The 13,303-nt window shown below is 57.3% G+C and overlaps 2 protein-coding genes across 14 annotated transcripts in view; one reads left to right on the top strand and one right to left on the bottom strand.

Moving 5' to 3' along the window:
• TMEM94 (transmembrane protein 94) overlaps positions 1–4,976 on the top strand; it is a 50,667-nt gene extending 45,691 nt beyond the window's left edge. For 10 of the 11 annotated variants that reach the window (XM_030505711.2, XM_030505710.2, XM_030505705.2 and 7 more), the window contains 4 exons: positions 45–139; positions 1,119–1,212; positions 1,460–1,630; positions 2,449–4,965. In XM_030505711.2, coding sequence (XP_030361571.1) covers positions 45–139; positions 1,119–1,212; positions 1,460–1,630; positions 2,449–2,521 — 433 coding nt within the window. In that variant the 3' untranslated portion in view covers positions 2,522–4,965. Of the gene's footprint in view, positions 1–44; positions 140–1,118; positions 1,213–1,459; positions 1,631–2,448 lie in introns of all 11 variants that reach the window. The other variant, XM_030505700.1, reaches the window with a different exon arrangement.
• A 768-nt stretch (positions 4,977–5,744) lies between these two features.
• The window catches only part of CASKIN2 (CASK interacting protein 2), a 32,847-nt gene continuing 25,288 nt past the window's right edge, over positions 5,745–13,303 (bottom strand). For all 3 annotated transcript variants that reach the window (XM_030505697.1, XM_030505699.1, XM_030505698.1), the window contains 9 exons: positions 12,915–13,036; positions 12,204–12,285; positions 12,004–12,098; positions 11,685–11,795; positions 11,503–11,604; positions 11,151–11,289; positions 8,685–10,820; positions 8,267–8,576; positions 5,745–8,071 (listed from right to left, as the gene is read on the bottom strand). In XM_030505697.1, the coding sequence (XP_030361557.1) occupies positions 7,975–8,071; positions 8,267–8,576; positions 8,685–10,820; positions 11,151–11,289; positions 11,503–11,604; positions 11,685–11,795; positions 12,004–12,098; positions 12,204–12,285; positions 12,915–13,036 (3,194 nt within the window). In that variant the 3' untranslated portion in view covers positions 5,745–7,974. The remainder of the gene's footprint in view (positions 8,072–8,266; positions 8,577–8,684; positions 10,821–11,150; positions 11,290–11,502; positions 11,605–11,684; positions 11,796–12,003; positions 12,099–12,203; positions 12,286–12,914; positions 13,037–13,303) is intronic.

Raw genomic sequence — 13,303 nt, 5'->3', positions numbered from 1 at the left:
AGTCCCCACTGGTGACATCCTTCCTGTATCCTCTCATTTACTAGCAATGCTGATGGTGCTCCTGACTGGTTTGGGACATTTTCCAATGCTCTTCTTGTAGCCCAGAAGCTCACAGCAGGTCTGATTGTTTTACACACAGGTAAGTCCCTGTTCCCAGACCCCCATTCCCCACTCTGGGGGAAGACCTGCATCCTTTGCCTCTTTCTTTGCCCTCTATGCTAGAGCTCAAACTCCCTGGTAGAATTAGACACTGCAGTGGTCTCTCAGCACAGACATGAAGCCCCTTGTCTTACTAACCATTGCCCTAACAGATTAAAGGCAGCACCTTCAGAGCTGATTCTGCTTCTTACCAACCTGATGAAGTGCTGATTCCTTTTCAATTTCACCAGAAGAGCAATGTCTCTCTGCTAGAAGCCTTTTTAAACCCTCAGGAGGGGTGGGGAGCCAGCTCCTGGCTGACCCTCATCACCTGTGCAGGATTGCCTGGCAGAGGAGGTGCAGCTGATCTTGGTCAACCTTAAAGGGTCTCTGCTCCCTTTCCACCACGTCATGGGGTGCTGTGCCTTGGTGCCAGGCAGAGCATTGCATGTTGAGATGGGCAGGGTGTCCAGGCCTTCCTGGTTTGAGAGGCAGCCTTACTTTAGAGAGAGTTGGTGTGCGTGACTGTTCATGTCCCTGAGCCCACTGAGGCAGGTGGAAATGCTGTTTAGAAGAGCCCAAGCAAAAGCTGAGCAAACACTCGGGGGCTCTGGCTAAATACCCTTCTCTGGGCTGGAGCTTTCTGCTGGTGCAGGCCTGCAGTGACCCAGAGACAAGGGCACGCTCCCTGCTCCCTAGTTGTGCTCCTTTGCCTAATCTGTTGTGGCATGCAGGCTGCAAACCAACGCTGGCATCCCCACAGTGAGTAATCCTGTGCTGTACTACTACTGCTCTCCTCCCACCCTGCGTATCTGGGGACTTGGAATTGCTGTGGGGAGTCTGGTCTGAAAGGACCTTGAATAAAAGGTTGGTTTCAGGGTCATAAACCCCATATTCCTTTGGAGTAATAGCTGTGGGTGTATATTGTGAAGTACCTGTGTGTGATGCTAAATAATGCCCTCTTCCCTCTGTCCCCACAGTGTTCATATCCATCACCCACGTCCATCGCACCAAGCCGTTGTGGAAGAAGAGCCCCCTCTCCAACCGGTGGTGGACGCTCACTGTGGCTGTCGTGTGAGTATCCCCAGGCCCTGCTGGGGCACTCCAGGATGCTGGAGGAAGAAGGGCTCTAGATCTGCTCCAGCACCAGTTTGCTGGTGCTGAGGAAAATGATAGTACCTGGCAATTGTTCTGCACTGAACTGGCGAAGGGTCTCTGTTGTGAACTCAGGAGTGTTACATTGGGGCCTGAACCTTGATCTGCAGGTCCTGGGAAGCTTGTTAGCTCTGCTGAGATGTGCTGTGTCTCTTTATGATCTTAGATTGCTGGGGCAAGTGGCACAGACTGTGCTGGACCTGAAACTCTGGGAAAACCTCAGTTCTTCATTGACCTTTAAGCATGTTTCCATCTCGCCGGTCTCATGGCTCCTGGGTTTTCTTTCCTTGGTCCTTGTGGTTATCATCAATGAGGTTGTCAAGCTGCATGAAATCAGGTATGGGGGTAGTAGGGAAGATGGGGAGAAAGGGCTGGAGCCTCATTCCAGCCTGCCTCGAGCTGCAGAAAAATGCTGCCCAGGGAAGAGGGTGGGGAATGAAAAGGAAAAGATGATTGCATTGTGTAAATCACCTGGCCATTGTGTGCAAGCTCCTGTTCCACCTCACAGGGAGGAAAGAGGGTCAGGGAGGGGCAGTGGCAGTGATTGGGAGCAGGAAGGGAGAGCAAAATCTCCTTATCTCAAACCAATGAGAGGGACACAGCCAAGGTCTATGGAATACCGGGATGGAACTGGAGAGGGCTGTTCTCTCCATCTCGTCCCACGAGGACAGAGAGGCATTGAATCACAGCAGAGGAAATACGTCTTCACACAGTGCCTGGACTGTGGGACTCGTTTTCACAGGAAGAGGCTGAAGCCAAGAATTAGGAGCAGGCAAAGTGACTGGTTGTTCTTCCTAGCACAGGGAGCAGCAGGGCTGGGAGTTAACACTAATGAGCATGGAGTCAGGAAATGGGTTGGTGAGGAAAAGCAGTGGGGATTAGAGAGAACCCTGATGGGGACAGAGCTGCTCTCTCTGTTCCTCTAAAGGATTTTTGGACCTTTCTCTGCTTTCCCTGGAGACGGGACTTGGCTGGATGGGGCAGGACCGAGATGGGTTGCTCTCTGGATTTGCTTCCCCTTTTAGGGTACCACAGGGCCCAGGGCAGGGGCTTCCCTCTTGTAGGGGCTGTGCAGCTCAGGAATCACAGTGGGAAAGCTTTGCTTTCCTTTCACCCTCCATATGCTGACTCCCTTCTTTCTTCTGCCTTCTCCAGGGTCCGGGTCCGTTACCAGAAGAGGCAGAAGTTGCAGTTTGAAACAAAGCTGGGGATGAATTCTCCATTTTAACCACTCTGAGCTTGAGTTCCCTGGAGCCAGGGCCCACACAGCCACAGCCTGCACTGAGAGCGGCTGCTCCAAAGGCTCGGGGAGCTTTCCCTCACACATACAAACCAGACAGCTCCCTGCAAAACCACCTCAGCACCTTCCAGGGACCCCAGGCAGGGCACTGCTAGCAGGATCCCCCCGCAGGTATGCAGCCCTTCCTTCCCCAGCCTGCTTGGGTACTCCCAAGGGAGCCTCGCAAGCTCCAGTGGCTGGTAAGGCTGCTCTTCCTTTATTTATTTATTACTAGAGGTTTCTGTTAGTAGCATGGTGATGCTGAAATGAAGTGACTCCTTCCCTCTGTGTGAACAGATGGGTTTCTTGGAGCTGGCAGGAGAATCTGGGGCCAGCATAGGGCTGCTGGAGCAAGAGATCTCTATTGAAACCCAGTTTGGTTTCCCACCTCTGCGTGCTCCCCTGGATGATGTGTTTGTGCATGTCCTCACCCACCTCCTTGTGTCCTGGGACAAAGGAGCCCTTTCTCTTGCAGCTCTAGGAGCGCTGGGGGCCAGGTGAGGACTGGAGCTCACATTCCCAAGGGGATATGGGAAAGGGTCTCTGGGAGGGTGCTGGAAAGCCTCTGCCATGGCCAGGCTGTGCCAGGCCTGCCCTCTAGCGTTGTTGCTGTAGCCATATGCCGGCTGTTGAGTGCTTCAAGAGAAGAGAAGGCTTTAAGAAAACCGGTCCACGTTTGACCCCAGTGATGTGGTGCAGAGGGAGGCAGGAGGGTGGCTTTGCCAGCCTGCAGGGGGTCAGCATGCCTCAGCTTCCTCCAGCCCTGTTGAACCAGCTCTTATCTGCTTTAACAGCCCCCAGAGAGGTTTATAACTGTCATTCTTGTGATTCACAGGGCTGGTTTGCTTCGGTAAAATGCCTGCTTGAGAGGGCCATAGCTAGAGAGAAAACCTGAGACCTGCCTGTCCTGCCAGGGAGGGGAAGGGATGTCATTCCAGGCAGGATATCTGCATCTTGCAGTCGTGGCTAACATGGAGCTGGTGGACACCACCTTTCCCAGTCCTGGAACTGTGCTGCAACTGGTACTTGCTCTTATATCTGTGACAGTGGTCGGAGTTCTCTCCCCTCTGTGCTGCTGCCCTCAGACCTGTTCCCTGTTTCTCTGGAGGTCTGTTGTTCCTTTCAGTGGGAGAAGCCTCTCCCTGAGGGCTGCTGCAAACCATGACTTGCCCCAGCATGGCACACATGCTCTTGAACTCCGAACAGACCCCACTTGTCCTGGGAACACTGGTGCCATTGTGGGCTGACAGTTGAGGGCCACACAGGAGCACACAGACTTGGCTACCACAATCTTTGTAGCTTATGGAGATACTGACTCTCTCCTAATTCTAAAAGCTGTCTAAAGCTGGTAGATCCTGGCACTGATTTTGCTCTCAACATTAACACTACAGTCTAGAGCTGATACTTCCCCCTTTGGCTAACAAATGGCTGCTGGTCCTTCCCTGGCAGGGAGGAAGGGAGCTGCCTGGGATCCCCCAAGCTCTGCCCTGCTGCTCCACTTTGTCTTCCTTACATTTCAGCATAACCAGAGAGCATGCACACTACTGTGTGTCTCTAAGCAATACCCTTCTCCCTGCTGTGTGTCTGGTAGGAGAGCAAAGCGGGGTACAGCCAGCCTCTGAGCTCTGGGGACAGACAGAGGTGCTGGAGGGGGGCAGCTGGGGGTGCTGAGAGGCTTGGACCCTGTTCCTGCAGCTAGACAGTGGATGTTTAGGTTCCGTGCTGCTGGCAGGGCTGCATGGGATGGATAGGGAGACAGCAGCTCATGATTCCATGCTGCCGTCCTGCTTGCAGAGCGGGTCTGCTCACCTTTGCCAGCCAGGCTGAGCTCTGCCTTCACTCCTCTGGGGCCTGCAGAGCTCCTGGCTCAGGGAGAACAAGCTGCACCTTTCTCAGGCTCACGGAATGCCAGCTCCAGATCTGGTACCCTGGCACCTGAGAGAGCAGCTTTGCTTCCCGAGGCCAGGCTCAGCTCGGATATGGTCTCCTCTATGGGCAGGCTGAGCTGGAGTCAGAGCCACCACCAAGCTGCTCCCTGTAGAACAACCTTCCCCTCCACCCCTTAGCTCTTGCCCTGTGCCACTAACACTTGTGGCTGATAACAGGCAGCAGATACCAGGGCTTCTTGCTGCCTCCACCTTCCTCTAGAGGAGGCGCCTCCAGTTTCCTTCTGTGGGTGATCCCAAACGTTCTTTTCCCTGCACCCTCCTTCCCCTGTCAGACTCGGAGGGAGCCAAGGCCTATGAATGAAGCCTTTTGGATGGAATTGCCAATGCCCCCCCTTCCCTCTGCCACTGAGGTACCCAAGGGTGAGGGTACGCGGCTTCAGAAAGAAGTTTCCTACATCGAGATGTTTTTAAATGGTGTATATTTTATATTAAAATTTTTGGGATGTATGTACAAATATTTCATTTGTATTAAAACTTGTAAATTGTATTAAAAAAAACCAAACCCAGGCACCAAACTCAGACCCACACACATCCAGGCTAGGAATGGCAATAAATGAGTGTCTTGGATACACGCAGGGAGAGTGGGAATAAGTTTGCACCCAGCAAAGCAAAGAGGTGGAAGTGTGTATGATTGCTCTAAGTTACCTGTTGTAGGGACACAGCCTGAAGGAGCTTGATGCTCCCTGGACCTGATCCTGGCACTTTTTCCCCACTTTCTGCTCAGCTTTAGGCAAATCTGCCCAGCTCTGAATGCCTCATCCTACAGAGTAACACTCACCTCGTGGTCTCCTGCATCCCAGGCACTGCTGGTTGGTGGCCCAGTGTGAAGCCCTCTGGATGGAAGGTTGGGGTGAGCTGGAACAGGCACTGGGAGCCCTGGAGAACAGCAGCGTGGTGAGGTGAGGCAGCCTGGGCTGCTGCTTCTGAGCAAAGCAGGACCTGGTGGTGCTGTGGCTTATTCCTTGGGTGGCTGAGGCTTCAGCTGTGCCCAAAGCAAGGCACGAGAGGGTCATGTTGGTCCCCAGCACTCTCCCCATGGTGCTAAGCCTCAAATTGGACACTAACCTTGCTGGAGGCAACAGCGGGACTCTTACCAGGGGAGATTATCAGAGGAAACCCCAGTCTTAAGCTCCCAAGGGTCAGGATGAAGCTGATCCTCAACAAACCCCGGAGTAGGTGACAAGCTGGTGCGATTGGACACGAAGGACACAACTAGGCAAAACTATCAAAAGGGTAAAATACGCCCCACTGTTTAATAGCATTTAGTCTTACTGCATGTTAGTGGAAAACAAAACACATGATGAACACAAACAGAGCAGATGGTTTAGAATCTGTTGTCAGTCTGGTGATTACACGGGCTATTTTTTCCCCCCTCACGGTCTTGCTGCGCGGAGCAGCTGGGGTCAGTGAGTCCCACTTGCAGTGTACATAACTTACACACCATACAGTAGCTTCAAAATAGAGATCTAGAGCTTAAAAAATAGGCATTCTTCTGCAAAATCCAATGGTTTAATTCCCTTATTGACAACGAGAGCAGCGTGGTGCTGCCCTCAGGTGGCTCAGACAGCGACAGCTCCACCCCAGTGTCCTCTTATCCCTGACCCTAGAGTCCAAGGCTTGCAGTTCTGGTTAGTAAATATATATAATAAATCACATTTAAAATATATACATTGGCCTTTAGAAAACAACCCACAAACATTTACAGTTTATCGACATTGGAAAAAGAAAGAAGAACTGGGCTTGCCCCAGGTTGACTCGAGTAAAAAACCAGTTTTAAAAGGTTTCCACAAACCTTTTGATAAAGTGCCACTGGTTGTAGCTACTTACAATCAGGCGGGTCTGTGGTGTAGCACTCGCCTGTCAGACACGGGCATTTAAATACATCAATCAGAGCAACCAACTAAGCCAGGAGAGAGGGGTCTCGTCCGCCTCAAACTGACCTCAAGTCCCAGCCAACGAGAGGGTTTCTGTTTTTCCAAAGGGATTGTTTTGTCCTTGCTCCTGCTTTTCAGCAGTTAAACCCCTCAGGAATGTCCAGGCAGGCTCTGCTCGCTGCAAGGGGATGAGGGGCTGCACCATCCAATACAGTCTCAACTCCCAAAAGGATTGGGAAGCAATGGCCTCTTCAGCCACCTTCTCCCCATTCCAGTTCGGTTTTGTGTCGGTGTTTTATTTAAAAGAAAGGGGAGATGCAGATTATTCTTTTCCCTTTGTCAGGAATTTCTGTAGCAAATGGCACTTGAGTACAATCTTAGCTTCCCTTCTGGTGCTCGGATGCTTTCATTTGCTTGGCATGCCGAGCGCAAGCCAAGTTCAGGGCTCTTGGACATATTTAGACATGCACTACTGAACAGATCCCGCTGGAGAAATCTGTCTTCCAGCGATGCCGCCGTTCCTCCCGCTTGGATGCAGTGAGCTACTGACCACATCCAGCCTGCACGCACGGTAGCTGCTGCTGCTGAGCTGAGTGCACCCAGTGCACGTGGGGTCACCTCTCCCGCTGCGAGGAAGCGTCCCAAACACTGCTCCTGTTTAACAGTGCTCCCAGCGGAGTTAGTGCCAGCAGGGAGAGGGAGTGGGAAAAGGGACTGTTTTCTCCCCAAATAAGAGATAGGGAGGGGAAAAACTCCAGGTTAAAAAGCATTAACCACACTGCTACTTCACCCCGGGAGCACCGGGGTGGTGGTTTCATAGGCACAGTGTCTGCAGAGGGCAACTCCCTTTAGCAGCACAATCCAACCGCACAGGCCTTCGGCGCTGCCATCACCATCCTCCTCGCTCTGGGAAAGGGGCAGCCAGACCTCCATGGCCAGCAGGGCCGTGGTGGAGCACCCACTGCTTCCCAGGCTCGAGGGGTCCGAGGGTCCCGCAGGAGGGATTTCGATCCACTTGGATTACACGCTGCCCGACGCTGATGCGATTGGAAAAGCAGCAAAGCAGAAAAGGTTCCTTCTCGCTCCGCGAGCTGCCAAACCGCGACAACCCCGTCTCCTTTTAGCTGCTGTCAGGCCTTGCCGGGGTGGGATCTGCTCAGTAAATAGCCAGCCCAGTGCCGGCTGCCCAGGGACGTTTCTCCTCTGACACATTGTTGGCAGGGGATAAATAATAAGTGGCAGGACTCAGCAATGCAGCGGGGAAACAGAAAGGTCCCTTGTGGAGGCTCCTCGGCTTCTCCGTGGCCTCCAGGACCCCATGTGCAGCCCCTCTGGGCTCTCCTCCTGCCTCCAGTCTGCTGGGAAATGCCTGACCCCCTCGGAAGCGAGCCCGCGGCCGCACTGGCACGTGTGATACGGAGCCAGGGGCGAGCAAGGAGGGGCAGCAGCGTTCCCAGCGCAGTGCTAAGTGTGGGGATGAGGCGGCTGGAGAGACCCGGAGGCACCTCTCGGTGCTGGATCTGCTCTTCCCCATCACAAGGAGCAGCCGGAGGCAGGGAGGGGAAGGAGGGAGCAAGCCTCAGTCCAGCATCGCATCCAGCTGGTCGGCCAGGTCGTCAAACATGTTGCTGATGTCTTCCAGGATGTTCTTGGCTGAGTGCACGGTGCTGGGGTGGCTGGGGAGGGAAAGGAGAGAGTCAAACCACCACCCAAAGGCTTCGGGTGCTGATGGGGTAGGGTTGGCCACGCTGGACCTGATGGTACATCCCTTGTACATGCACATCCCTTCACCTTGCCCTCACTGGGGGCTTCCCAATCCTCCCGGAGGGGCTCATTCCCAGCATATCCCTCACCCCACCATGTTCCCTCACCTCTCCACCTCCTCCGTTGTGATCTTCTTCTCAGCCGCCTGCAGCGCAGCAGCCAGGGTGCAGTTGGTCTGCTCCAGCCGCTGCTGCACCAGCTGCCCCGGGGCAGATGCCGATGGCTTCACCGGCACCTTGCTGCCCACCTCCAGCGCCCCGGCACCGGCCAGGGACCCGATCACATCCGGCACCGCCTCAGTGCCTGCCCAGGGAGCCACGGTGTGGCGGGAGGGCTGCAGGAGCTGCTGGTAGATGGTCTTGGGACCTGAGAAGACGAGCTTGGTGGATGCGACGGAGGTGTGCTTGGCGGGGACATCTGCAAAGGAAGGGGACTCATGGTATACAATGGCACACGTCCTCCTCACCTCCTGCACCAACCCAGGAGGGAGCCTCATGCCCCATCACCACCTCATGGCCCATGTACCTGGAGCAGGCGTCCTCACCACAGCGGTGCCGAGCAGCTCCGTGGGGCTGGGGGCTTTGGTGGGGCTCGGTGCCTTCTTCATCCCCTTCTCCAGAGACAAGATGCTTTTCTCTATCTCGGCAATCCTGAACTCCACAGTGTCATCATCAAAGGCATCCCTGGCCAGCCCTGCCCGTGGTGCTGGTGTCGTGGGGCCGGTGATGCTCACTGCCTGGGCCTGGGCATACTGGGGCACGGGGCTGGTGGGTGCCTCTGCCTGCCCGGCCATGCTGAACGCCTTCAGCACCGCCTGCAGCGGCTCCCGCTCCCTGAACCGGGGCCGGCGCTTCACCGTGTCCGACTCAGTGAGGTTGAACTCCAGCACCGGCGGCTCCTTGGTGACAGCGGGTGCCACCGGCTCCTTCCCAGCGGAGCAGAGGGACTCTGCTGGCTGGGAGCCGGGCTCTGTATCCGGCACGGCCGCATCAGCCTTGGGGTGCCCGGTGGGCTTCGGCCGCTGTTTGATGGTTAAGTTGCCTTCCTCTGCAAAGGGGATGCACTCGCTGGAGCTGTTCTGAGAGGATGAGGAGGACACCTCTGGCTTGGTCTCCTCCTCTGTGTCCGAGCAGGCATCCTCCCGCCCTCCCTGCACAGCCACCTCTGTCATGGGAGCGCTGGGCTCGCTGAATGTCCGTCTCCGTGGCTTGCTGCTCTCAAAGGGGTCCCTACCAGCATCAGAAAGGGCGGTGCTGCCGGTGTCACCACCACTGTAGGACTCACCATCCACATCTCCCCTGGGGAGACAGTCCTGAGCCACATGCAGCGGCTTTGGGGCCAGGAGGGGCTTGGGCGGACTTGCTCCCGGTGTTCCCTCCAACGCAGCCGCCAGGCTCTTCACTGTCCTGCTGCGGCCGGTGTCACCTGCATCGGCCACGTCCTGGGGGGCTGCGGGCTGCCGCTCGGGCTCAGGGGGCTGCTCACTGTCTGCGAGGGCGCTGGACACGGAGCTGAGGCGCTTGGGAGGCGGCGGCGGGGGGCCCTTGCGCTTGGCCCGGATGGCGAAGGACTGGCTGCGGGTCACCTTGGCCTCCGTCTGCAGACATGCCCGTGGCATCTGGCTGCGGCCCGGCCGCCGCGTCAGGGTGGCGTAAGAGCCCAGCGTGCTGGTGGGTGCACCCTCCTCCTCCTCATGCTCCCCGTCCGACAGCGCGTAGCGGTTCAGGCTGTGCGACCGCTTCTTGTGCTTGAAGCCTTCACCCCCGTTGTGCTGCTCCCCAGCCGGCCAGGCACCCGGGGCTGCCCCAGCGGTGGGACACACGGAGGGTGGCTCCGTGGGGCCGCACTGGCTGTGCAGGTAGGAGAAGGCTTTTTGGGCTGATGTCTGCAGGCTGCTCTTCTGCCCCGAGGAGAATGGATGCGCCAGGGTCTTGGGCTGCTCCGCTCCCAGGAGGGAAGGGACTGTTGGGGATTTCAAGGAGACGTGTGGGTACATGAAGACATACGGGGCTGTCGCCTTGCTGGGGGTCTGGGGAGGAGTGCAGGGGGTGACCGCGGGTGTCCCGGGGCCTTTCTGAGCCGCTGGCCGGGTGTACTGCTCCGTGCCCTCAGGCAGGTTCCTCTCCTTGAGCGGGCTGCCCCCGCCACCATTGGCAAAGCCATTGAGCCCCTCGGGGGACACGAGCTTCCCAAAGGGCTCAGGACTGGGCCGCCCCGGCAGGCTGGCCGGGCTCTCCTTGCTGCGGGGCGGCGCGCAGGACTGCCCGCTGCTGCTGCTGCTCTCCCCGCTGCCCAGGCTCTCCTGCGAGGGGCTGGAGAGGTGCCGGGACAGCACGTTGTCCTGCGAGTGCCCCGAGCCCCGCGAGCGCACCCCGATGCTCTCCTGGCTCCGGGACATCCCCTGGCTGCTCTTGATGCCCAGTGTCTCGTGGCAGCTGTTGGACATGGCTGTCTGCAGCTCGTAGCTGAGCTCGCTGTCCTGGAAGGTCGTCATTTTGGGGGTGTGTGGGGACTGGCACTCGCCGTTCTCCAGTGACTCGATGGTGACGATGTCCAGGGCACCGGGGACTTTGCGTCTTGCCAGAGTTGCTTCTGCTTGGTTGAGGCTTTTGCGCAGGTCTCTGAGCTTCTTGACGGCCAACATGATCTTCTTTTGGTGGCCTGCAGGAAGGTTGCAATAGGAAAGGGGTGTTAGGTTGGTTCCAGCCCCTATGGCCTTTGTTTCCTGGCCAAAAGGAATCGTGGTCACACCATCAACCGGGGCAAAGGCCTCCGGGTTATCCAAACACTGCCTTTGGGAGGAGACAAACTACGGCCAGTGTCCTCATGGCTCCAGCCTGCCAAGAGATTCCTTAGGGACAGCCATGAACTGCCCTTTCCGAGTGCTCAGGACATGCCTGCACCTCCCTGCCTGAGGAAGAACGGGGCGTGGGGAGCTGGGTGGGAAGCTTGGCTGCCCTGGGCCACCCCAGCATGGTGACAGGGACTCACCCAGCTTATTGATGCCGATCTCCTGCAGATCCTCCCACGTCAGGTCCGTCACGATGGTGATGGAGTCATAACCGTTGTTCACCAGCTTTTTGTGGTACTGGGGCAGCCCGATGGCGCTGAGCCAGTCCATCAGGTCAGCCTGTGGAGAGCACAGAGATGCTGCCGTGAGCATCGGGGCATGGGCAGCTCCTTCATCCATCCCTTGGCTTGGAGACTGTGTTTTTAGGCTCTAACTGCATTAACACAGCATGTGTTTCCTTACAGACCCCGCTCCTGCGCTGGGGTAAGGCAGCTCTGAGAAAAGACCTGGGACAAGAAGGTGCTGGACCCAAGCCCCAGCACCAGGACTCACCGGGATGTAGTTGGGCAGCCACTCGGCGATGCTGAGCTGCCCGATCTCGGTGGAGATCTTCTTCCTGTGGCCTGGTTTGGTCACACCAATGGCTGTGAGATCCTAACGTGAGCAGAGCAGGGCAGTGGTCAGCAGTGGTACCCGCTGCAGCAGCTCGCGAGGTGGGGAAGGACCTGCCTTACCTCTGGGGTCATGCGGCTGATGGTGGGGACATCGTAGCCGGCGTTGAGGAAGTTGGCGGTGTATGACTCCAGCTGGAACTCACTCAGCCAGTTGTAAATGGCTTCTGCATCCTGGGGGGTGGACAGGGCAAAGAACAGCCTGTGACAGCGGCTGCAGGGGCTGGAAGGACCTGGGTGCTCCGAGAAATATCCCCTTGGGCAAGACCCACCCGTCCCCAGTGCCCTCAAGACCCATCTCCTGTGTCCCCAGTGCAGGGAGAGCTGGGCTGAGAGCCCCAGATGTGCCCCCCTCACCCATCACACCAGTTTGCCCAGTTACCTTCCCCTCGAGGAGCTGCTCAGGACGCAAGAACTGGTGGGAGAAGACCCTGTCTCCAGGGGGGCAGCTGCCCGGGGGCTGGTGGCTCTGTGTCCCTGGTGGAGAGGAGAACCGTCATGGGGGCACTTGAGCAGCGAGCAGCCTCCAGGGCCAGGGGGAGAGCTGTGCCCAAGGCCCCATGGAGCTGGGACACCCCTCACCTGCTGTGGGGGTCAGCTGCCCATTGTGTGGTTCTGATCCCAAGAGGTGTTGCTGGATGTCGTCACCGGCGGCGGGCAGCGGCTGGGGGAGAGGAGGAGTGATGGAATAGGGAGAGACAGGCCCTGGCACACCCCCAGGAGCGGAGCGGGGTCCCCACACTGGGCGCAGCTTCACCCAGTGAAGGGCTGGTCCCCAGCAAGAGATCTGTGCCCTTTTTCTCCTCTCAGATGCCACAGGATGCAGTGGAGATGCTGTGTGGTACCAACTACAGCCTCCAGCTCCACTCAAAAAGGTCAGCTAGGCTATGGGGGGCAACTGGGGGTCCCCTAGGAGCATCTCCTTGCTGGGACCTAGCAGCAAATCAGCGTTTGGTGGAGGATGCTCAGCTTAGACTGGGTATTAGGAGGAATTTCTTCACCAAGAGGGTGCTCAGGCATTGGAACAGGCTGCCCAGGGCAGTGCTGGAGTCACCATCCTTGGAAGTGTTCACACACCATGTAGACAAGGCCCTCAGTGACATGGGTTAGTGGTGGCCTTGGCAGTGCTGGGGTAATGGTTGGACTTGATGATCTTAAAGGTCTTTTCCAACCCGGTTAATCCTATGCTCCCTGCATCCCCTCCTTCTCCAGGAGGTGCAGGGGGTGATAGGCAAGGTGCTGGGGCTCCAGCATGGGGGGAGCAGCATGGGGGGAGCAGGAGCTGGTGCCTACCCTGGCGTTCTCGATGAGGATGCTGGTGCTCTGCCCGTTGGTGCCCTCGGTGCTCTGGCCGCTGCCGGCACTGCGGATGCTGCCGATGCTGCCCTCGCTGCCCACACTGTTCCTGTCTCCTGCTGCTCGGGGCATCGGGGAGGGATCAGCAGTGCCCCAGGGTCAGGGCTCACACAGGGCACAGAGGTCCCAGCAGGGACCCATGTGCCAGCACAATGACGCCCCTAAACCCAGTCTCCCATGAGACCCCTCCAGCCACAGACGATGCATCGCTCCCTCCCGCCTCCCGGCACACACAACACAGACAGGGTGACCCGGGCTGGCAAGGGACACACAGATGGACACGGGGACACAGGCTGGGACACAAGGAGGGAAGGGGCTGCTCTATG

This window comes from Strigops habroptila, chromosome 14 (assembly GCF_004027225.2).
Source record: "Strigops habroptila isolate Jane chromosome 14, bStrHab1.2.pri, whole genome shotgun sequence".
NCBI lineage: Eukaryota > Metazoa > Chordata > Aves > Psittaciformes > Psittacidae > Strigops > Strigops habroptila.
This window is presented reverse-complemented; position numbering and strand designations above follow the sequence as displayed.